General features: G+C 44.7%; 2 protein-coding genes across 6 annotated transcripts in view; one reads left to right on the top strand and one right to left on the bottom strand.

Annotated features, from left to right (window-relative positions):
- The window catches only part of GOLM1 (golgi membrane protein 1), a 58,088-nt gene extending 37,544 nt beyond the window's left edge, over window positions 1–20,544 (bottom strand). The window contains exons 1-3 of one of the 5 annotated variants that reach the window (XM_020882178.2): window positions 20,456–20,544; window positions 9,231–9,380; window positions 7,028–7,207 (exon numbers count right to left, since the gene is read on the bottom strand). In XM_020882178.2, coding sequence (XP_020737837.2) covers window positions 7,028–7,207; window positions 9,231–9,359 — 309 coding nt within the window. In that variant the 5' untranslated portion in view covers window positions 9,360–9,380; window positions 20,456–20,544. Of the gene's footprint in view, window positions 1–7,027; window positions 7,208–9,230; window positions 9,381–19,313; window positions 19,395–19,817; window positions 20,109–20,153; window positions 20,278–20,455 lie in introns of those variants that run through there. The other 4 variants (XM_020882176.2, XM_070459533.1, XM_070459531.1 and 1 more) reach the window with 4 other exon arrangements.
- On the top strand, window positions 13,300–21,217 carry LOC110130313 (uncharacterized). Its single transcript, XM_070459132.1, has 5 exons — window positions 13,300–13,424; window positions 17,460–17,541; window positions 19,161–19,655; window positions 20,146–20,226; window positions 20,481–21,217. The coding sequence occupies exons 1-5, from the start codon at window positions 13,300–13,302 to the stop codon at window positions 20,613–20,615; spliced, it is 918 nt and encodes a 305-aa protein (XP_070315233.1). The 3' UTR covers window positions 20,616–21,217.
- Window positions 21,218–24,380: the final 3,163 nt, after the last annotated feature.

Genomic DNA, 24,380 nt, shown 5'->3' with positions numbered 1-24,380 from the left:
ACAAATGTGGTGGTTTAAAAATAACCCCTCAAGTTCCTGACACTGCCCCCCAGAATGGAGTCTAACTTCTCCCCCTTCTACCTGGTCTGACCGTAGTGACTTGCTCCTAATGAATGTACCAGAAGTGACCCTGAGCACTTCTGAGGCCTGGCCAGTGAAAGGTGCAGGGGGTTGATTAGTGTAACCCTGAATTTATGTTCACCCAGAACATGGCAATGAACCTATTAACAACCTCATTTAGAATCAGGGTCTGAACGGATGTGAGTTGTAATAATGTCGGGGTGAGCGGGGGTGGGCCCCAAATCAGAAAGACTAAAGGGAAGAGGTGAAGAGACACAGACAGACACAGAGGGAAGATGGAGGCAGAGACTGGAGTAGTATGTCTGCAGGTCAGGAGAGGCCAAAATCTGCCAGCAAACACAAGAAGCTACAAGCGCCAAGGCTCCCAAGAGCCTTTGACGGAGCATGGCCCAGCTGACACCCTGATTTTGGACCCGAAGCCTCCAGAACAATGAAGGAACACATTTTCATTTTAAGGAATCCAGTTCGTGGTATCTGTCTTGGCAGCTCTGGGAAACTCCTGCAAAAGATTATAGCTTCCTCTCCTTCATTGTTGGGATCCTCACCCGGGAAGCCCAGCCTCCATGCTTCAAGGAAGCCCCAAGCCACGTGGAAAGTCTTGTGTAGGTGCCGTGGCCTCACAAGACCCCTCTGAAGTCTCAGTTCCCTGACCGCGACACATGAGTGAAGGAACGTTCGGGCGGCTCCACCCCAAGCCTTCAAAGTACCCTGGATGAGTGTGGAGTAGACCAAGCTGTTCCCTCTAGGCCCTCCCAAAGGGCAGGCTGTGAACAAAATAAATGTCTGTCATGGTTTTAAACCACTGTGTTTGGGGGCAATTTGTTATCCAACAATAAATAACAGGACAACACATACACGTAAATCCTGTTCACCCGACTCAAACACAGATCTTCAAAACATGGTCCCTTATGCCAATCAGATGTCAAGGCATTCTACAAAGGTCCCTTCAGCAAATATTTATGAAGAATCCTCTTATCTGGAAGTACACCCCTGCCTTCCTTCCTAGGGGAAGGTCACCTCAACATCCCTAAGATAACAATGCAGAATGAGCCAAGAGTTCCTGGGTCCCTTTAAATGGTATGCAAAAACTAGGAGTGTTCAAACACGTTTACCATTTAAAGAAGCCGCCTTATCTACAATGTTCACGACACAATACATTAATAAAAGTTTGAACACAATCATAATTTATAAATGCTACAAATAGATGGGGAAATGGTGGAAACAGTGAGGGACTTTATTTTTGGGGGTTTCAAAATCACTGCAGATGGTGACTGCAGCCATGAAATTAAAAGACGCTTACTCCTGGAAAGAAAAGTTATGACCAACCTAGACAGCAGAGACATTATTTTGAGAACAAAGGTCCGTCTAGTCAAAGCTATGGTTTTTCCAGTACTCATATATGGATGTGAGAGTTGGACTATAAAGAAGGCTGAGCGCCAAAGAATTGATGCTTTTGAACTGTGGTGTTGGAAAAGACTCTTGAGAGTCCCTTGGACTGTAAGGAAATCCAACCAGTCCATCCTAAAGGAAATCAGTCCTGAATATTCATTGGAAGGACTTATATTGAAGCTGAAGCTCCAATACTTTGGCCACCTGATGCGAAGAACTGACTCATGTGAAGAGACCCTGATGATGTTGGGAGGGATTGAAGGAGGAAAGAGAAGGGATAACAGAGGATGAGATGGTTGGATGGCATCACCAACTCAACAGACATGAGTCTGAGTAGGCTCTGGGAGTTGGTAATGGACAGGGAGGCTTGGCATGCTGCAGTCCATGGGGTCGCAAAGAGTCGGACATGACTGAGCTACTGGGCTGAACTGAAAGTGTAGTATTTTTTTTTAAAGGTTCTCAGTGGTTAATCTCCAAATGATGGAATTACAGGTGATTTTTATATTTTCATAATTATCTTTTAAAATATTTTTATATTTTCATGATTCCCAACCCAGGGATTGAACCCTGGTCTCCTGCACTGTAGGCAGGTTCTTCACTGCTGAGCCACCAGGGAAACCTAATTGTCTATAATAAAAATATTTTGATAATTAAGAAAAAGACAACTTCTTTGAAAGTTACTAAAGGCTGATGTATACAATCATTTCTTGTTTTAAAACAAAGCTGAATATCCCTACTAGTAACATACAACTCAGGAAATGAGCTTCAGTTATATAAATACACATGAACTTGTGTAACTGCCTTTATGCAATCAAACTGAATTAACCACACCTGAAATGGCAGCCCACTCCAGTATTCTTGCCTAGAGAATCCCATGAACAGAGGAGCCTGGCAGGCTACAGTCCATGGGGTTGAAGAGTCGGACACGACTTAGCAACTAAACCACCATTCACGCAAAAGGAATGCAGAAAAGAAAGAAAATGAAAATGACAATCCAATCTCTAAGGATCAGCTGAAGTCTCATCGGAAGTATTTACCATCAACCAATCAGAGTCTGTGGAATTTGGTTCAAACCACCAAGCCAGAGAACCTGACCAGTCGCAGCCCTGGGAATTGGGTACACTTCACTGACCCAGGCTTGTCCCTCCTTCCAACAGGCTACGGCTCATGACAATGGAAGAAGCCAGCAAAGCGCAAAAAGAAAAAGTAACAGGACCACACTGGTGAGCAAGGTGGAAACAGATAATAGAAACGTAATAACACCATCTGGCAATTCAGCTTTTAAGTTTACCTCTAAAACTCTTTTGACCATAACCCACAATGACAAACTTTATACAGTGCAAACATTCACATACGTATTACCTTTAATACATACACTGACACAATGATTTCACCACAGAATATAAAACAATATAATATACTCTAATATTTTAAAATTTTTAATGTGGATCATAACCAGTAAATTATTACTCCCAGCTCATTAATGGGTCCCCAAACTGTAGTCAGAAATGTACTGCAAGCTTATAGAAACTCACCCGTGTCAAGGGAGCCCTGCAGAAGCAGCTAGTTCTCTGCAACAGCCAACACTAGAAACAGCTGATGGGCCCAGGGCAGAGGGTGGGTAAACTGCGGTACATTTATACAAAGAAATAGGGCACCGTGGTAATAACAGATAAACTAGATCTATATACCAATAGCCCCTTCATGGATCACAGCCATGTCACACTGAAGGGGCCTGTATAACTCAACGAAGCCTTGAGCCATGTCACGCAGGGCCACCAAGATGAGCAGGTTACAGTGGAGAGCTCTGACAAAACGTGGTCCACTGGAGGAGGGAATGGCAAACCACTCCAGTATTCCTGCTTCAAGAACTCCATGAATAGTATGAGAAGGCAAAAAGATACGACACTGGAAGATGAGCCCCCCAGGTCAGAAGGTGTCCAGTATGTTACTGGGGCAGAGCAGAGAGCGACTACTAACAGCTCCAGATAGAATGAAGTGGCTGGGCCAAAGCAGAAACAATGTTCAGTTGTGGATGTGTCTGGTGGTGAAAGTGAAGACTGAAGCTGTAAAGAACAATATTTCGTAGGAACCTGGAACATTAGGTCCATGAAACAAGGTAAATTGGACATAGTCAAGCAAGAGACAGCAAGAGTGAACACTGATATCTTGGGATCAGTGAACTAAAAGGGGTGGAAATAGGCAAATTTAATTCAATTGACCATTGTATCTATTAGGGCGGGTAAGAAATCCTTAGAAGAAATGGAGTAGCCCTCATAATCAATAAAAGAGTCTGAAATGCAGTACTTGAGTGCAATCTCAAAAATGACAAAATGACCTCAGTTCATTTCCAAGGCAAACCATTCAACATCACAGTAATCCAAATCTATGCCCCAACCATTAACACAAAAGAAGCTGAAGTTGACTGGTTCCATGAAGACCTAACAAGACCTCTTGGAACTAACACCAAAAAAAGATGTTCATCACAGGAGATTGGAATGCAAAAGTAGAAAAGATACCTGGAGTAACAAGCAAGTTTGGCATGGAATACAAAATGAAGCAGGGCAAAAAAAAAAAAAAATTGAAGCAGGGCAAAGACTGACAGTTTTGCCAAGAGAACATACTGGTCACAGCAAACATACTCTTTCAACAACAAAAGATGATACTACACGTGGATATCACCAAAATCAGATTGATTATATATTGAATATTGAATATATTGATTATATTCTTTGCAGCCAAAGATGGAGAAGTAAACAGAACTATAAAGTAAAGAGAAAGTAACTGTAAACAGTAAACTATAAAGTAAACAGAAACAAGACCTGGAGCTGACTGTGGCTCAGGCCATGAGCTCCTTATTGCAAAATTCAGACTTAAATTGAACAAAGAAGGGAAAGCCACTAGACCATTCAGGTATGACCTAAAGCAAATTCTTTATAATTATACAATGTAAGTGACAAGTTGATCCAAGGTATTAGATCTGGTAGACAGAGTGCTTGAGGAACTATGGACGGAAGCTTGTTAACATTGAACAGGAGGTGGTGACCAAAACCATCCCAAAGGAAAAGAAAAGCAAGAAGACAAAGGGGTTGTCTGAGGAGGCCTTACAAGTGGCTGAAGAAAGAAGACACGTGAAAAGCAAGGGAGAAAGGCAAATACCCAACTGAATACAGAGGTCCAGAGAATAGCAAGGAGAGATAAGAAGGCCTTCTTAAATGAACAATGGGTAGAGGAAAACAACAGAATGGAAAGACCAGCGATTTCTTCAAAAAAACCAGTGATATCAAGGAAACATTTCATACAAGGATGTGCACAATAAAAGACAGAAAGAGTAAGGACCTAACAAAAGCAGAAGAGAGTAAGAAGAAGTGGCAAGAATACACAGAAGAACTATACAAACAAATGTCTTAATGACCCAGATAACCACGATGGTGTGGTCACTCACCTACAGCTAGACATACTGGAGTGTGGACCTTAGGAAGCACTGCTATCAGTAAAGCTAGTGGAGGTGACAGAATTCCAGCTGTTTTTAAAATCCTAAAAGATGACGCTGTGTGAAAGTGCTGCACTCAATATGCCAGCAAATTTGGAAGACTCAGCAGTGGCCACAGGACTGGAAAAGGTCAGTTTTCGTTCCAATCCCAAAGAAGGGCAATGCCAAAGAATGTTCAAAAAGAAAAAAAAAAAAATTAAAAACAAAATGTAGAAAGGCCAGAGGCTCAGAGTAAAAGGTAATTCTCCCTAAGGGAAAAAAAGTCAGATTTTCAGGTAATGACAGATACACACAGGGGTGGAGAGGCAGGCAGAAAGACACACAAAATATTCTTTTTCCTCCCTCCCTGTAGAAGGGAAACCTTGCTCAGGCTGGTTTAGTCAGGCACTGACAAACCACTAGACCAGCATGGTCCTTCCCACCTTGCCCGATGCAGTCCAGACCTGATGGGGCAGAACTCTGGTCTCTGCCAGGTTCCGTTTCTCAGTACAACACTCCCCAGGGCCCATCAACACGCCTCCTTCCTAACCCAGCAGAGGGTGGGTGTCAGAGACCACTCCACGCACCCTGAAAATCCCACATGGAGTTTCTGCCAACTTCATCCCTTAACAATAAACCCTATTTCCTCCCAAAATGTACTTCAAGAAGTTAAGCATGTGAGAAATAGCAAGGTCCTATTCTACACAGTTGAAGAGGATTTTGGGAGCACACACAGCGTCACCCACATATAAGAAAAATGAGGCAGCACCTTCCTACAACAGCATTAAAACTGGAACAATTCAGAGAAGAAACAGACATTTGTGACTATGAGAACGTACTCTTCAGATTTTTTTAAAAAAAAGTATTTCTCACCCTTCAAACCAGTCACATAGGAAAAGTCTGAGGCCGTTTAGAAATGATTCATTATCTGGTAACTAGTAGGACTTAAATAGATTTGGCTCATGCTAAACCACATGCCTCCCTCTGTGAAATGCCTGATTTACTGGAAGGCAGTCATATCTTGAGATGCGTTATCTTGAAAATGGACTTGATTTTAGTACAAACTAGTAGCCAGGTCTTCAAAGAAATAAATGGTCATGAGTCTGATGCCCTTTAGAAAAGAAGATATTAGTAACTCATACCATTACACAGTGTAACAAACAGGAAACAGGAGTCACACCATCCCAAGCAAGCCAGAAAAAGCAAGACACATAAAGCTGCTCTCATTAGCAGGAAGTCCCTTCTAAAATCTGTGCAGGGTCTAGTATTTTTTAAACATAAAACCCAGCACTTTTGGGTCCCCTACTTTCTTCGTGCATATTTAGTAGGAGGTCTGCATCTCCTCTCCCTGTGGAATACTCATGGGCACAACGCTGTTCCTTTTGAGATACAAGCATCCAGCTCACACCTGGCACAGAGGAGGTACTTAACGCAAATGTGCAGAACGTAAGAAAACAAGGTTAACAGGAGGATGAACCTGATGCTTAGACAGTTCTTTGGCATTTTTCCCTTTTATCACCACTTCAAAAGATTTTCCAACAAGCTCACCCAGGGACTACCGGCAAGATGGGGAGACGCCCAAAGCTTGAGCAAGAGGCTCATTCCACATCTGAACAGCCATGTTCTTTCACGTGCAGTTTTGCACATGCGGTTTCTTTGCCCTTCCCAGCTGTTCTGTGTTTCCAATTCCAGCTCATCCTTGAACACTCTACTTAACTTCACTTCTTATTGATGACCCCTCCCCGCCCCAGTCAACAGAATCCACTCCTTCCGAGGGCTTCCCTGGTGACTCAGTGGTAAAGAACCCGCCTGCCAATGCAGGAGACCTGGGTTCCATCCCTGGGTCAGGAAGATCCCCTGGAGAAGGAATAGGCAACCCACTCCAGTATTCTTCCCTGGGACATCTCATGCACAGGGGAGTCTGGTGGACTACAGTCCATGGGGTTGCCAAGAGTTGGACATGACTGAGTGACTGAACAACAATTCACATAAACACACAGCTGCTTATCCTCCCATTGAGGAGAATTCAACAGGGTATAAATGGCATTCAGAACAGAACTGAGAGGAAAATCAAGCGGGTCTTGCCTTTTCGTCCTGGTACAACTTGTTGACGCTCTCCATCTGAAAGTTGTGGCTGGACTGGATTTTGTCCAGCTGCTCTCGCTGCTTTTCCAGCTCCCCCTGGAACTCATTCTTCTTCATCTCCACGGCCCCTCGCTCCGCAGCCGCCCTGCGGACCCTGCCTTCCAGCTCCACAATCCGCGTCTGCAAGGACACCGCAGCGTAAGGACCATGTGAAGCTGTCCTCAGACCAGACCGCCCCGTTCCCTCAGCGAGACCACCCCACAGCCCCCAGCCGGGCCCAAGTGTGCTCACGGTGTACCCACTCACACATGGTGTGTGCCCAGGGCTAGATCTTCTAGGTGAGTGGTGCAGATGCTCCCACAGGCTATTCTAGAGGCTGTTCACTTCTCTGGGCATCTCTGTGTCTACTGTGTGTCTCCATGGAAACATCACCACACTCCTCACAGGGACTCTGCCAGACTTGCCTGAGGCAGGTATAGGCACACCTCATTTTATTGAGTTTCACAAGTATTGTATTTTTTAGAAATTGAAGGTAGGAGGCAATCCTGCATGGAACAAGTGCATCAGCACCATTTTTTCCAACAGCATTTGCTCACTCCATATCTCTGTATCACATTTTGGTAATTCTCATAATATTTCAAATTTTTCATTATTATTATATTTGTTGTGATGATCTGAGATCATGATCTTTGAAGTTACTAAGGCTCCCTGAATGCTTAGATGATGGTCAGCATTTTTTAGCAGTATTTTTCAGTTAAGGTATGTACTTTTTTTTAAGATATAACACTACTGAACATTTAATAGAGTACAGCATAGTACAAATATAACCTTTTATGCTCTGATAAAACAAAAACTCACATGACTTGTTTTACTGCACTATTTGCTTTATTGCAACAGTCTGAAACTCAATCTGTGATATGGCCAAGGTCTGCCATAAAATGGTCTGTACATAAAATACTTTATGCTTTACCTGGCGTGAGCTGGCGCGCAAATATTTAGTTCCTTTTCCTTACTAACACAGCACTTAAACACTCTTTGTAAGACACAATTTCTGAAACAGATTGAGTTCTCTGGACACCAAAACCCCATCTGCCCAGAAAACAGGGGTCCAGGGGAAACTCAGACAAAAGTGGGGCAAGCACCAGAGGAGTCCAGAAACACTCCTAAGGGATGGGCTTCCTGAGGTTTACTCAAGCTCGGCCACCAGGAAGACTGGGTTGGAGTCCCAGCTCCCCTCGTCCTTTCTCTGTGAAATGGGGTGGGGAACAAGATCCTAGCCTGACAGAGTACAAAAGAAGGTAATGTATGCAACATACCCTTAAAGAAACATTATTCTGATACCTGTTAAAATGATGAGAAAAACTTGATTCAAGGCTGCTGCAACAGGGGTCATGACTATTGCAGTTGAGAGAGAAACTGTTCTCAATTCTGAGTACAGCAGAGACAGCTGAGGATTTACAGCCAAAGAGCAGAGAGAAGGGGTTGGTGGGTGGGAAAGTACTAAGAGGGTAGGGGGAGCCTTGCTAAAGGCAGGCCCATCAGTGGTAACGCATGAGAAGCTTGCTTGGGCATCAGGGGTGGAGGAGTGAGTTAGCAGGACTCTCTGCTGAGCCTGGACTAGGCAGGCCAAAAACAGGATGGGGGCCAGGACTGAGGCCTTCTCAAGAAGGTGGCTCCTCAAAGCCTGACTGAACTGTGGTCAAGGACAGTCCTGGCCGTCACTCAGTACTGCTGGTCCACGACGGGTGGCAATAAATAGGAAAGATAAAGTTATTAAATATCAGTAAATGATGCTGGTCAAGACTGGTACCTCTAAATACATTTCTCACACCCACTCTCCATATACACTGCCCACACCACTAGGGTACTGAATGTGGAATGGAGGACCAGATGGGCTGTGGGCAGGGTACTTAAGTTGTTTTTCCAGAACTAGCCCCAAAGGCCTGATTAAAAAGTGTCAGCTTACTGGAAGGGCAGACAGGCATGTCCTGGCAGCAAGCCTAAGAAGTCACAAGGGGGTCCTCTCCCACCCAGGAGCAGGCCTGGTGCCGGGCCAGGCCTGAGGCTGGGCGGTGGGCCCTGCAGAACGTGCATCACTGTGCACAAAGCCTCAGGGGCCGACAAACCGCGAACTCCTCAGAATCCAGCACCCAGCAGCTCTGAATACTCTGTGACATCCACACAAACAGGACCAAGAGGACACCTGGAGATCCACGCTCCGGGAGCTGGCGATCCAGTAGTTGAAGCCCAAGACAATGATACAGGCCACCAGGGCAGCCAGCACGAGCGGTGGTGACTTCATGCTCCGACGTCCGTTTCCCAATCCCATCATCTCAAGGGCCGGGCTGAGAACCTGCCGAATAAAGACAGACACACAGGCCTCAGTACTAGCACTGCCATGCCCCGGACCTTCCACACCCATCATCACAACCACCAGGAGGGTGGCCTGCCCCGAAACAGAGGCTGGTGCTTCCTCCTTGAAATGCGGCGCTGGCGGCAGAGAGGACTGTACACGGCACGCCTGGAGCAGGTGATATGTGCCCCGGGCAGTGCGGCTAGGTCCCTGGGACAGGCCTGGGGGAGTGGGCACCGTCACAGAAACCCAGCACACAGGCTCAACATCGTGGGCAGGTCATAATTTCTCTTACGCCTCAGTTTCCCATCTGAAATATGGGGATAACTATAGTATCTACCTCCCGGGACAATTTGAGAAATCACATCTCTAAGCAGTTAATGGCAAATATTAGTGCTTCTACATCACATTAGAACAACTAGAACGACTCCAGGGACTTGCCTGGTTGTCCAGTGGTTGGGACTTCACCTTCCAGTGCAAAGGGTGAGGGTTTAATCCCTGGTCAAGGAGCTAGGATCTCACAGGCCTGACCACCAAAAAAAACCCAAACATGGAACAGAAGCAAAAGACTTTGAAAAGAGTCCACATCAAAAAGTCTTTTAAAAATGAAAGAAAGACTCCCTTTTTCATTATTCCCCAAGGAAGTCTTTTTGATCTGATTCCTAATAAGAGGAGGGTTTTCTATCCTTTGATAGAATTGTCAGTGACACCCAATTACTGACATTCCCTGAGCCAAGCAGGAAAGCCTCCTGGAGGCGTGTGAAGCCAGGACCGGACGTGCCTCAGAAAGAGGCACTGGCCCGGCTTCCTTTGAACACTGTTCTCTCCCTTCTGAGCCCGTATCTGTGCGGCACAGCCAAGTCAGGAGGAGGCTTCAAGGGCTGCAGGGAGCATCAAACTTCTTGAAAGACACAGAAATACAGCCGACAAGGAAGGGGCCATGTTTTTGCTCCTGGGCTTCAATCCCAAGCCCAGTCTGGCTGGATCCCAGCCCTGCTCCAGGAAGGGTAAGGTTAGTGGACTGTTCCAAACGGCTTTCGCTGCGCCAGATCAACAGGACCTTATCAGAAGGAAGGCAATGCACACATTACACGTAATAATGGTCTCCCTCACAACAGATATGCTTTTATGCCAAGTGAGGCCAGCAATGGAGGACGGGGAAGAGGTGGTGAGGGCAGAGGGGAGAAGGAAACGGGGGAGGAGGGGAACAGACACCACCAGGGACTCAGCTTCGAGGTGAAGTTCCTGCAGGTGAGGACACAGGAGCGCTGAGAGCCAGCCCTCCCCCGATGGTACTTGTAGCTGAGTCGCGTCCCTGGGAGACATCCTCTCTCTCTAGGTAAAGGTGTGGGAGCTGAGAAGGGGATGTAAGAGCAATCTAGTGGAAATCACCTAAAACAAAGCACCCCCAGAATTCCCACGCATAGAACTGAGGGCTGAATCCAGCCTCCATTGACTGGTGCCTTCTTCACCAGCTTCTGGTCTCTTGGGACAAAAGAGGAAAAAAAGTTTTACATTTAACTGTCAGTAGCTATCAGCAAGCACTGTATGTACTAACAGAGAGTGATGCTCAGAAATACTAAAGTTCCAGAAAATCCTATGGATCTGCTGAAAATGCATCTCTACTGCTTTATCATGTTTTTAATCACGAAAATTCTTTAAAAAAATATATATATATATAAGATTACAAATACAATTGGTGAGAAAAATCACACACAGTGAAGTGTAAAATTAAAGTTAAAAGTCCTCCTCTTCCTACTTCACTGTCTATTCCTTCTATTCCAGCTGCTCTTAACCCTCAAAAGGCATCAAAATAACCTGGGACATTTCTTAAATTACCAAGTAGGCCCACTCCTCCTTTCTCTATGAAATAGTTTACCTGTAATTTTTGGCTATTGTTGGTGCTTTCAAAATAATCTAATCTCATCACTCGTTCATTGTTTCTATATTTTGCTTTATTTTGAAAGACATTTCCTACTTTAAATCTAGATATACATTTACCCATATCTCCTCTCAACATACCTATGGGTTTCATATTTATATTTAAATCTTTCATCCATTTGGAATTTCTTTTTGACCTAAGAAGTACGGAAATACAAAGAAAACTTTTTTTTTGGAATGGCCAGCCAGTTCTCTGAGCACCCTCTTATGGAATAATTATTTCCACTCAGTTCTCTGAAAGGCCATCTTTGTCATGTGCTTAAACCCTTAACAATACCCTTTTAGAAGGGATCCTCACTTAATCTTTTGTTATACCTGCAGATGTGAGTCAGGGTGATGTACTGTAACTTTGAAAACAATGTAACTTAATTCTGACTTCAAGGAAGTATACAGATCATCATTTAACATTCTCCTTCCTTTAGCCAGTCAAAAAGTTTAGTGAACAGCTATGACAGTACAGGCTGTCGTGCTAGCAACAGGAAGCCAGGGCAGCATTAAGAGAACAAACTCAGAACCCAATGGCCAGAGTCAGATTTGGCTCCACCTCTTAAGAACCACAGAACCCTGACTGTCTTTCTCAGAGAGTTTAAATGAGGAATATAGACCAGAAAAGATAAGAGAAGTGCCCAGAACCACAACTGACACATAGTGTAAGTGGCTCAGGGAATGCTGACTATCATATTAGAGGCTTCCCCGGTGGTCAGACGGTAAAGAATCTGCCTGTAATGTGGGAGACCTGGCTTCGATCCCCGAGTCAGGAAGATCCTCTGGAGAAGGGAATGGCACTCCCACTCCAGTATTCTTGCCTGGCAAATCCCACGGACAAAGGAGCCTGGTGGTCTACAGTCCATGTGGTTGCAAAGAGTCGGACACGACTGAACAACTAACACTAACTAATCATTATTAGAGATGGAAAGATGAGTAACAAATCATTTCCAGATCTGGCCTTTTCTGCACATAAGAAAAAGGTGAAGAATGTTTTCCTTCCTCGGTTGTTCTACCTTATAGGAAGCAGCCATTCGTGCTCCTCCCTCAACTCTGCTGTCCACTGAAGCAGCAGTCCCTGCCATCACCTGGGTGGACTCACAGATGCTGCTGCAGCAGCAGATGTCCTAGACTAGGACCCTACTATGCAAGAGAGAGGTTCCAGGAAGCTGAGTGCAGTCTGAGGCCCCTCGCCTGACCCAGCACTCGGCAGGTCAGTCGGTGTCCAGCCGCCCAGAGGGCGCAATAAGGAGAGCCCTGGGCTCCCAATGGGCAGAGGGCTGCCCAGGTAAGATGACCATGAACGGACAAAGGGCCAACAGTGACCCTTCATCCTGCAACGTGCCTCACCCAGGACTTCCAGGATTGCAGAAACTGCTGCCCAAGACGAAGGGAGTCAGGGCTGGGAAAATGCCAAAGCCTGATGAAAACTAAAGGCAGGCACTCAAAGTCAGAGTAGTCAAATGTTTCAAAGGCTCTACTCTCCTCCACTTTAGAATTTATACAGACTGGGGGTGATGGAAGTGGGTCAGAGACAGTCTGTCAGACAGATTAACAGTCATAATTTAGGCTTCAGAATGTTTTGTCTTATATTTGATTATAGTCACTTGACATACTGCAAAATGATTAACCTAAATCAGCTAAAGTCTGTGAAATTCCAGGTGTATCTGCATTAAATGTTTCTTGGTGAGTTGGAAAAGTCGTTTAAAAAAAATGACTGGCTTAATTAAGCAATTCAATCTATTGGTTAAAATTATTGTTGCCTTTTAAGCAAAAATTTTATAAGAGAACACAGACTTTAGAAAAAGCATAAGAAAATGGCCAACTGGTTAACTACATGAGCCCTTCCGAACTTCCTAGTTAAATAATCTTTCTGTTTCCTCATTTTCACATAGAGGTTTTTAATCATATAGGCAAATACACAAGCAATCAGATCAGATTGACTTGTTTGACCTATGTCATCACTGCAGGAACAAGTCAGCTTCTCCAAACAATGTGGGAGCTGCACCTTTATTTCTTCTCAGAAGAAATGGCCTTACCAGGTGGGCGGAGGGCCAGAGCCGGAAGTGCCCTGAATGAAGCCGGAAGTGCCCTGGATGGAGTTCGGAAGCCACCTCAGTGAGCGAACAGATCGGAGGACGCCTCACTTAGCGCTGAGGTCTCAGGAGTTGGTCACCAGCATTTTTTTGGAAGGTTCAAAGATATTCCACCCCACCCCAAGAATGTCTCCAAGGCAGGAGTCAGCATACTGAGGCCTAGAGCCACTAGCAGCCTACTGTGTAAATAAGGTTTTGGTGAACACAGCCACGCCCAGCCCTTGAAGTACTGCCCAAAGCTGCTTTCTGCCTACCAGGCAGAGTTGAACTATTGACATGGGGATTTACTCATAGAGTTTGAATGAAGACTGAAACAGTTAGATATATTATTATCTGGCCCCTCTGGGGAAATCTGTAAACTCCTGTCTAAACCATTAGGGTTAAATGACAAGTCCACTGAATTCTTTTAAATTCTTAAATTCTTTTAAAAACTTACTAGGAAGTATACAATTCTCCTACTCCCACTTTCCCAACCCTCAATTTTCCCCCAATTCTAGAATCTAATAGTTTAGAAATAAAAACCTTTAACAGCATGGTAACTACAATAATACCATATCACATATCAGAAAGTTGTAAGAGAGTAGATCTTAGAAAATCATCATAAGAAAAAAAAATTTTGTAACTATGTGCAATGATGATAACCAGATTTACTGTGGTGAGCATTTTGCAAAGTATACAAATAATGGATCTTTACACTGTATACCTGAAACTAATAAGTGATGTCAGTTATGCTCAATAAAATGTTTTAAAAAGAAAAAAAAGATCAAAATTCATGTGCCTATTTAGTGCTATGGAGTGAAAATACCAAACAATGAGATGGATGAGTGAAAATGAATGAGGAGAACCAATTCCATTGTGTTTCTTCCAGCACTTGACTTTCTGCAGAAGGGCCAACTCCCCTGTGGGAGCCATGACTACATGATAGCAAGTGTTCCCAAATTCCTTCTCTTGTTCAGAGTCAGCAAGCTGCAGCCTCAGGGCAGAATCCTGCCAGCCACCTGTCTTTGTACACTGTCTAAAAGCTCAGGTTTCAAGCTTTTTAATCGAAAAAAAAAACACGAATAATATTTCATGACATGAGAAGTACATGGAATTAAAATCTCACTGACACAAATAAAGGTCTGTTGGGACACAGCCGTCACCATTCATTTATATATTGTCATGGCTGTCAGGCTACGAGAATTGTGTAGCTATGACACAACCCACTGGGCCTGCAGAACCTAAAATACCATGTAGCTCTTTACAGAAAACGTTTGCCAACACCTGCTGTAGTTCAACAGTTCTCAAAGTATGGTCCCTGGACCAGCAGCATCAGCATCACATGATTATAGTTCTCTGGGTGATGCTGATACAGGTCAAGATTGAGAACTGTGCCCTCCAGAGCTCACTGGACAGATCTGAGAAGTGCCTCTTGTTCTGGTCGCACTCAATTTATTCTTAAGAAGCGGAAAGGCATGTTGAAGAGGGTGTGTTGTTTATCTTTGGGGAAACATTTCTATACTGTTTAAACATTTCCATACCGTTTAAAGGTTGAGTTTGGATTCCCCAAACTTCCCTGGCTTTTGGCTACAGTCCACCAGGCTCCTCTGTCCATGGGATTTCCCAGGCAAGAATACTGGAGTGGGTTGCCATTTCCTCCTCCAGGGGAGATCGTCCCAACCCAGGGATAGAACTTGGGTCTCCTGCATTGCGGGCAGATTTTTACCATCTGAGCCACCAGGGAAGCCCCAATCAGAATGAAGTGATCACTAATTCCAGAGCAACATGGCTTCTACAGGACCCTCCCTCAGATTCAGAAAACAGAGAGGAAAAATAAGGTATCATCTACCTGCTGCATGGATATAAACGATGGAGAGCATTTTGATGGGCTAGACCCTCCAGTTCTGGCAGCATCAGAATCAGAGAAATAGCTTAAAATTTTTTTTCTAAAATCATTAGTATATTAAAATTCTGTCCAAGAATTCACCAAGGCAATACTTTTAAAAAACTTGTAATAGCAAATGAGCCATCTTGAAATTCCAGCCCAGCTGAGCCTCAAAAGACTGCAGTCCAGTCAACTCACAGAACCAGAAGCAATAACTAAACGATGGTTTTAAGCTTGCATAGCTGATCTGTTATGGAGCAACAGATGATCAAAACTTACACTGTTATATGAACAAAGTTACAAAATAGTAATGCTCATATCCTATTTTTGTTGAAAAATTTTAAAAATATACTCAATAAATCAGTACATTTTTCTATAATAGAAAATGTACAGCAAATGTTTATAAGGAAAGATATTTACAAGTTGGAGTAGGAGAGGAGGAAGTAGAGAGGAACAGAAAGACGACTTCATTTTTTGCTTTATATCTTTTTTTCCCTCAAGGAGCCTATCTTTAATGCAAAAGCCAAACAGTAACAATAAAAAATTAAGATGCTAGGAAGATATACAATGGTAACATTAGCAAGTTTTGAAGTTATATTTCTAGCATTCCCAGATGAAATCACAGTATTTTACAGCTTCCTCTAAAACAAAACAATGATACCATATGTATGCATTCTGAAGCAGAAAAACAAACTGAACTCATTCAAGTACATTCCCAGCTCTCTTCTGTGCTGGCCCCCACCACGGGGGACACTAAGAAACCTCAGGTTCCTGTCTTGAGCCTGGGCAGGAAACTGAGAGGAAATTCAGGGCAGCCCATTTCTGACCTGGTGACGGGGTGGTTCCTCATCTCCTCCCAATCTCCTGGGCTCCCCTGCGAAGGCCTATCCCTGTCTTCTAAGGCTAGTGTAAAAATTAAATGAGAGTACTTGTCACCAAGCAAATATTAACTGAAAAGAACTGCTTGGTATTAACCTTTGAAAGTCTCAGTTTACTCATTTAAAAAAAAAATGGGGAGTGCAATCAATTATACCTGCATTCACAGGGTTCTTCTGAGAATCAAAGGAAAGAATTACCTGAGGCTGAAGTGAGAAAAACAGCTGTCTACCAGCAGGGCGTATGCAGCCCAGAAGGTGTAAAAGATGCTCCACCTGGGCTGGGGGAAAAATCCTAGAAGTTAGATTTATTTTTGTCCAAAAAGTAGAATAGCAGCTACGTTTAGTAATGTAAATATTATACCAACAAGTTAAACATATTATGTGTACACTAATTACTTTACACTGTGTTACACTATACTAATTATACTACCATGAAATACTAACAGTGCTAGTAAAAGCAGGGACTGTCTGCACCCTCACAAAGTTCGTTTGTCAAAAGGGTCACCTGTCACCAGCCCTCTGAGGTCCCTGACGCACTCCTCTGACTGGGCAAGCACATAATGAGATAGATGCACAAATTAAAACTAAGCTAAACCTCAGGGGATATGAAGCTTTAAGGGTCCCATAAAAAGCACAGATTAAAGCTATACTAATAAACGCAAGGACAGGTGAACACAAGCTGGGGGTTAGGAATGCACTTCCCACCCTGAGTCAGCTTCATCTGAGCGACATCGCCAAGTAAAAACAACGATGATGTACTCAGACCTAACAAGACCTAACAAGATCCAGGCCAAAAAAACTCAAAATTCAAGGAGTATTTGAAAGAGGGTTTTACCTCCACAATGAACAATGAACCCAGCCCTAAGTGTAGACTGGATCTTGAGCTACAACAGTAGCACATGTAGATTAATTTATAATTAAGTAACAAACACACAGAGGAGTGCTAAAAACTGGTCTTGATTGAGATACAATTGACATTATGGTGTACTAGTTTTAGATGTTAAAATTTTGTTTTACTAACAAGAATGAGCAAAAAAGACTGGAAACCACAGCAAACTATTTCATTATACAGTAATTTTACATATGTGTTCTTCCTGTCAGGCACTAGTTAATCATCAAAATCTTAGTGAGAGGAAGTTTTATTAATGCAGTCTTGAAAGAGAATAAAATCACAATGTAAAAATCTGAGAAGGCGTGCATTTTCTTTCCTGAAAGTGGGGGACATTTCTTTGTGAAGCAAAATAGGCTTTCTGGGAATTTTGGAAATAATCCTTAAACTTCAAGCCAAGTCTCTCTTTCAATGTAATTTCATCAGTAACTTGAAAAAGTCTAGAAAGCTGCCACACTCTAAGACCATCTTGGGGGAGCAAGTGAGACGCCATTCACACTTTGTTAAGGTGAAAGCCCCCATGGCAAGGCAGGCAAAGAATCTACCTGTCAGGAGATCCCCTGGAGGAGAATACGACAACCCTCGGCAGCGTTCTTGGAGTGGACAGAGGAGCCTGGCGGGCTACAGAGAGTCAGACAAGACTGAGCGACTAAGCACAAGGGCATATCAAGACCATTCCTTCTACTTTTGTGAAGTTTTAGCAAATAATGTTAACCACTTTTTTCTTTTAAACAAAAAAGTGATTTTTTTTTCTTATACCAGTTACAGATGTTATTTCCCATCTTAAGTCATTAAAAAAGAAATCAACCTTTTCCTAAGGCAATTTACTATTTTTTTTTCCTACAGAAAGCAACTGAATTAAAGCCCCAGGCATAGGGCCTCTCCTCCAGTCCCCACCTCCCCGCACAGCCCCTCTGGACCACTCCAGGACTGTCTAAAAGCAGGGCCACACTACCTCATGTTCCCTTTCACTACACTGCCAGTGATGGGATCCGACCCCCTGCCCAGCATGGTGAGTGGAAAGCGACACCCCACCTTCCAACTCTTCCCACACAGGCAGTTTCCCCAGGCTCTGCCTGGCTATCCTTTGTGCTTCATTCAAATACAGAAAGCAGGCCTGCAACATTCATGGGGTCAGCAGTTCTCTCCTGGCTGGGGGAAAGTGGCCATATAAATGGACTGAAGCTGGCCCTGGGCCTGACACGGTCAACCATTCTCATTGCTGTTTCAGCCCCACCCCTGAAAAAACCAATATAAATGCAAAATGTTTTCATTCCCCCATCAATAACTGGACCAGCAATTGGAAAACAAATGGCATCCTTATTTTCTAATAGCAATGTTCCCAAATGCTGACCTCCACCCCTCACCCCCAGCATTCCTTCCTCTCTCTCATCCTTGGTCTTTCACTTCTGAGCAAAACCAATGGGGAGAAAAGGTGATATCTTCACAGGAGAAGAAAATATGTCTTGAAGTGTTGTTTTCTTTAAACATCCTAAGAATTCAATGTCTTTTCACCACTGACACCTTAAAAATTGAGTTCTGACCTAAAAAACGCAAGTCTTAGCAAGCTTCTGGTTTCCATTTACAAATAAACTTATTCTTCACAGTAGCCTGCACTTACCTTAATCTTCTCTAACATAGGGAGGAGAAGCTATGGATGGATGCACTAGGAGACCCACATGTACCAACAAGGGATTCAACTTCTGAGGCCCCATACTACAAAAAAATTCAGAAATACTAAAACTGCCTAAATATGAGTCAGTCTCGTGGCCAGGAGCCAAAGAGAGTCACCGTAAAGCTGTTAAATATGTAATCAGGCTACTAGAGTATCTTACTCTGCCCCTAGTAATGTCCCACAATATTTGCATTATTAGGGCAATTGGACCTTGGAGATCACAAACCAGCCAAAGGAAATCTCAAAGCCGTGAAAGTCACACAAGTTTGGTTTTGCATATTTGGAAACAGGCTATCTCAAGCATCCACAAGACTTGCCGAATACAATGATTCTAAAATTCCGCTAAAACGAACACTCATCGAAACAGGTATTTTGCCTATTTTGTTTTACCGAAAAGACAATCATTAAAAATACTAAGTAGGGTGTGCCATATAAAGAGTATGTAAACCCAGGAGATTATTTTTACGGCAGAGCAGAAGTTTTGTGGCTCCTCCACGCCGCCAAAGCTGGGAAATACAGGTACAGAAGGAACCCGGAGCATCCCTGAGACGGGATTCGGAAGAGCTCGGGCAGCTCGCAGACCGAGGAGCCGGTGTCACGCTCACCTGCCAGGACGCGGCCGCTGCCAACGTGGGCACCGCGGCGGCGGCCCGGGCGGAGGGGGAAAGAGACGAGCAGCGCGGCCAGCCCGCCCTCCCCGCGTGCCAATCACGCCCGCACCGCTGCCACGAGCGCCACTTCGGGGATGCTCGCTTTTGACTCTGGACGCCGACGCGCGTGACACAGCTAAGAACAAAAAGAAAGGCCCCGCATCGCCCCAGACTGCCCTCCTCAGGGGAGCCCAGCAACGGAGCGGAGCCCGGGAGGCGGAACCCAGCGGCCCGGGGCGGCCCGGGGAAGGAGGCTCCAGGGAGGAGAGGTGCGGGGCCGGCCTCGAGCCCACTCCGGTAAAAGGCTGCGGCCCGGGCGCCAGCCGGGGAGGGCGGGTGTTTCCGGGGCCCGGCGCGGGGTCCTTGGGCGCGGGCCCAGGGCCGTTGAGGGACAAGAAGAGAGAAGGGGGCCGGGGCGACCAGGGGGAGGGCCGCCAGGCACGCGCGCCGCCTACTCACCTCCTGCCGCGGCTCCGGCGGTCGCTCGGCGCTGCGGGGGCCCGGCTCCCTGCTCGCCCGGGCCGCTCTCCCACCGTCGCCGGCCTCGTGCTCCCGTCCGCCCGGGGCAGCGTCCAGCGCCGCCGCGTTCGCGGCCTCCGCAGCGGCGAGTCCCCGCCTCTGGCCAGCGCCCGCGGCGCGCGGAGGAGACAGCCTCGGGAGCGCGAGGAGGCGAGGCCGGGACCGCGCCCGGACTCCCGGCCCCGCGGTGCGCGCGCCCTGGCCCGCGGCCGGTGAGCGGCGGGAGGGGAAAAGCCTGATCGCGCCCCCCTCTCACCCTCCTCCCCAGCTCCTCACCGGAGGCTCCCGGCGCGCCTTCGGGACTGGGCTCCGACAGACCAGCAGAGCGGTCTCGATGTTTTTAAAGGAGGTGAGAAGCGGCGGCGGAGAGAAGGGCCCCGGGAGACCGCCCTCCGCACCCCGCAACGTCCCCCACCTCCGGCCCGGAGGAATTTTCCGGAACCCAGAGCCGACCACACCCATCGTCACACTCCTAGTCTTGCTCACGTCTCCTCTGGTCTTGCCCACGTAGTCCTAGCCGAAACTGCCCAGGATACAGGGGCCAAGGGAAAACAGGTATTTGGGGGATCTATACTCACAAATTTGTCCTTTTTCTTCCACCAGCCCTCCCCAGGTGGGCTTGATCTCCCTCCAGCTGTTATCTCTCAGCGCTCCTTTGTTGAGCGTTGGGACACTCCACCTGTGTGCAGCAGAGAAAACCTGAAGGCTCTTGGGTGCTCCCCAAGCGGGATCCTCTAGGACTTTCTCAGTATGGAGCCTGGAAATCTGAGTTTTAAACAGCACACAGGTGGCCTTCTGGCACACGGAAGTTTGAGAAGCACTGTTGAGCCACACCTACCGGAGAAGATGCCACAAAACTAGTGACATACAGACTAACCATATGAGAAATGGAGTATTTCCTGCCATATCAGTAAATAAGACTGTCATAGTCATCAGCAGTTGCAGCCTGCCAACGTGAGCCTGTGTTCTAAGGGAACACAGGAAGAATACCAGCAGACTTCGGATGCTCCATACAGTGAGCCCAAGGGAACTTGGGATGTGAAAACACAGAAGACTGGCGCCATAGCTGAGATGGATGTAGAAGAAATTATTTCAGCTAACTGAGACTCTTGCATTGTCTCATTCACAGAAAAGCACAAACTTCCTTAACGTGGGATATCTGCTTTCTTTAATTAACAATAATCTTCTGATGTTCCAACTAGCTGCCCTTTGTTGCAGAACTTCTATAAAACCTGCCTCTTCCTCTCACCTTCTTTCAGCAGTTGTCTCAGAGTCACTTGAGATACTGTCTCCCGGTCTTGAACTCCCCAGATGCCCACCAAATAAAACGTAACTCTCAACTTTTAGGTTGTGAATATATTTTAAGTTGACCTCTACCAGGAAATCATAAAGCAATGATTCTTAACCCCGGTAGCATCGGCCAGATGTTCAAATTATCTGGGAGATTTTTAAAGTATCTAGATACCAGGGTCCCACCTCTAGAGTTCTGAATATGAACATTAGTATTTTTGTTTTAAAGCTTCTCAGATTGAACATGTGGCCAGGATTGAGAACAATTTTCCTAGAATCATCTCTTTTTGAACCTGCCTAGCTTTAGTATCTGATAAAAGAACCCCCTGGCTCACCCCTCCCAAACCCCAACTCCGAAAGACAGATGGGGACACGCACAAACTCTCACAGTCAAAACTGGTTTCAACCAGAACAGATTCCCCTTCAAAAAGTTACTACCACCTGAGCATGCATCTCTTTAACAGCAGTTATGAGAGGTTTTTTTACGAGTCAAAACCTGAGTCATGAGCTGACAATAATAACCCCTTCAAAGTGATATTCTAATAGATTCCAAAATGATGTTTTCATTGCCCGATGTTAGACTGCCACCTGGTCAAACTAAGTGTTCAAAAGCTGTGTGTGTGTTGACCATCAGCTCTGGCTTGTCCTTGGTCTTGACTTGCAACTCTTGCCTCTGTTTCCCTACCCACCTTCAGTGGCCATAGTCAGGGTTTTAGAACAGGTGCAGTATCTTCCCTTATTGCTCTTTTTGGTTCTCCTAGTAACACTTTTCCTTCTTAGACTGTGAACCATAACTTCCATCTCATTTGCCTCCAAGTATGTTCCCATTAGTGTCTGTGATTTATCAACAGCTAATTAGTCAGTGACTAAGCCAGTGATTCTTAAACACTTTATAGAAGAGGTCCATATGTCTAGGTACTAGGGAAGCTGGCTAAATTAACTACATCATTACTGAGAGGGAATCATCCTTTCCAAGTTTCATGGGGATCTTTATGGCAAAATTTGGAATTAAAGAGTAGTTCTTAAAGTTCTTTAAAGATGCAGTATTTATATATGCAGTGTTGCATATGTGAATTTGGATTTACATTGCTTATAAAGCGCTCTTCTATTTCCTCAAGGCTTCTCATCCTGAATGTTTAACCTAATCAGTTGCTCACCCTAAAAATTCAAGTGCATAGATTTTGATTAAATAAGGGCTTCCCTGGTAGCTCAGATGGTAAAGAATCTACCAGGGTTTGATCTCCAAGTTGGGAAGATCCCCTAGAAAAGGGAATGGCAAGAATCTGCCTGCAATATAGGAGACCAGGGTTTGATCTCCAAGTTGGGAAGATCCCCTAGAAAAGGGAATGGCAACCCACTCCAGTATTCTTGTCTGGGAGATCCCATGGACAAAGGAGTCTGACGGGCTACCATCCATAGGGTTGAAAAGTTAGACACAACTTAGGAACAACTAAGTTGTTAACGACAGAAACAGAGTTAAGATGACACAGTTCTGTTGGTCAAAAATCTCACTGAGCTAAAACCAAGGTGTCAGAGGGGCAGTGTTCCTTTATGGAGACTCTCAGGAAGATCAATTGCACTGCTTTTTCTGGCTTTTAGAGATTGCTTGCATTCCCAGCGCATAACCCCCTTCTTTCCTTTTACAAACAAGCAATCTTCAAAATCAGTAACACCTTTCTAATCCTGCTTCCATAGTCACATCTCTCAGATCCAGCTGGGAAGGTTTTTTCACTTCTGAGAACGATTGTGATTGCATGGGTCCCACCCAAGCAATCCCAAGATAATGTCTGGGCTCGACCCTTAATTTAATCACGTATGCAAATTCTCTGTCACCATTTAAGGTAACATTTACAGGTTTCAGGGATTAAGATGTGAACATCTTGAGAGGCCATTATTCTGTCTACTACAGACCCCTACCCTCAGCTGATTCATTACTCTCTATTCCTGGGATAAGCAAAGTGATGACCCAAAGACTAAAAAATGATCTGTGTGCACTTATGTCAATGATGGTACCCATTATTTTTGGCATGCAGATCTGTGGGGCTGGTTCCTATGCTCCTCAAAACCTGACTTTTCAGTTTATCCTGCAATCCTGAGGCTTTCCCCATAGCTAGAATTTGCTAGAAATAAATGTAATACATAATAGAACAACAGCGTGGAATCAGTTTCAGAGTTCTTGGTCACAAACAAAAGAAAGAGCCTTTGTAAATCTTAAGGAAAAGAAGGTGATTGGACAAAGGTCAGGGTCTCAGGGAGTCAATGGTGAGAATCAGTGAATTCATATAAATTGATTTTCAGTCAGTTTGGAAAACCTAGATGCTGCAGAGTGCTAAGCAGCAGAAATCACTGCAAAAGTGACACAGAAGATAGAGTGAGTTTAGTATATATGCCACACTGCAGCATCTATAGGAAATACACCCTCCAGCTTACCCTACTTGTTTACAGCATTGCTCAAGATACAAAGTGTCCAGAGGGAGCTTCCAGTTAGAGGGATTTGGTTCTGTGCCCATCTACCAAGCTAACTGGGACAACTCTGGTTTCTGTAGCTGGACATGGCCACTAATTCCACAAAAGGAAATTGAGGTAATGCCTACAAAAGAGGATTCTGGCAGACAAATAATCAGCAAATGACCTCCACAAATATCCTAGGAGAAATTCAAAGAGCTGTGGAGCAAGCAGAATTCATGTCTGTCTAGGAAAATCAGAAAAGACTGAGCAGAAAATGGGTGTAGGACAGGCTGTCCAACAGAAATAGATTTCAAACCACATATATAATTTAAAAATTTCCAGTAGCTGCATTAAAAAAGTAAAAAGCAAGTGAAAATAATGTTAATGTATTTTATTTAACCCACTATATTCAATATATGATCGTTTCAACAAAAAAGGCAAAATGGTGTCTGATGAGGCCTTACAAATAGCTGAGAAAAGAAGAGAAGCTAAAGACAAAGGAGAAAAGGAAAGATATACCCATTTGAATGCAGAGTTCCAAAGAATAGCAAGGAGAGATAAGAAAGCCTTCCTCAGGGATCAATGCAAAGAAATAGAGGAAAAAATAGAATGGGAAAGACTAGAGATCTCTTCAAGAAAATCAGAGATACCAAGGGAATATTTCATGCAAAGATGAGCACAATAAAGGACAAAAATGGTATGGACCTAACAGAAGCAGAACATATTAAGAAGAGGTAGCAAGAATACACAGAAGAATACACAAAA

The sequence above is a fragment of the Odocoileus virginianus genome, chromosome 31 (assembly GCF_023699985.2).
Source record: "Odocoileus virginianus isolate 20LAN1187 ecotype Illinois chromosome 31, Ovbor_1.2, whole genome shotgun sequence".
NCBI lineage: Eukaryota > Metazoa > Chordata > Mammalia > Artiodactyla > Cervidae > Odocoileus > Odocoileus virginianus.
Note: the sequence above shows the minus strand (reverse complement) of the source record. Positions and strands in the feature narration are given on the sequence as shown.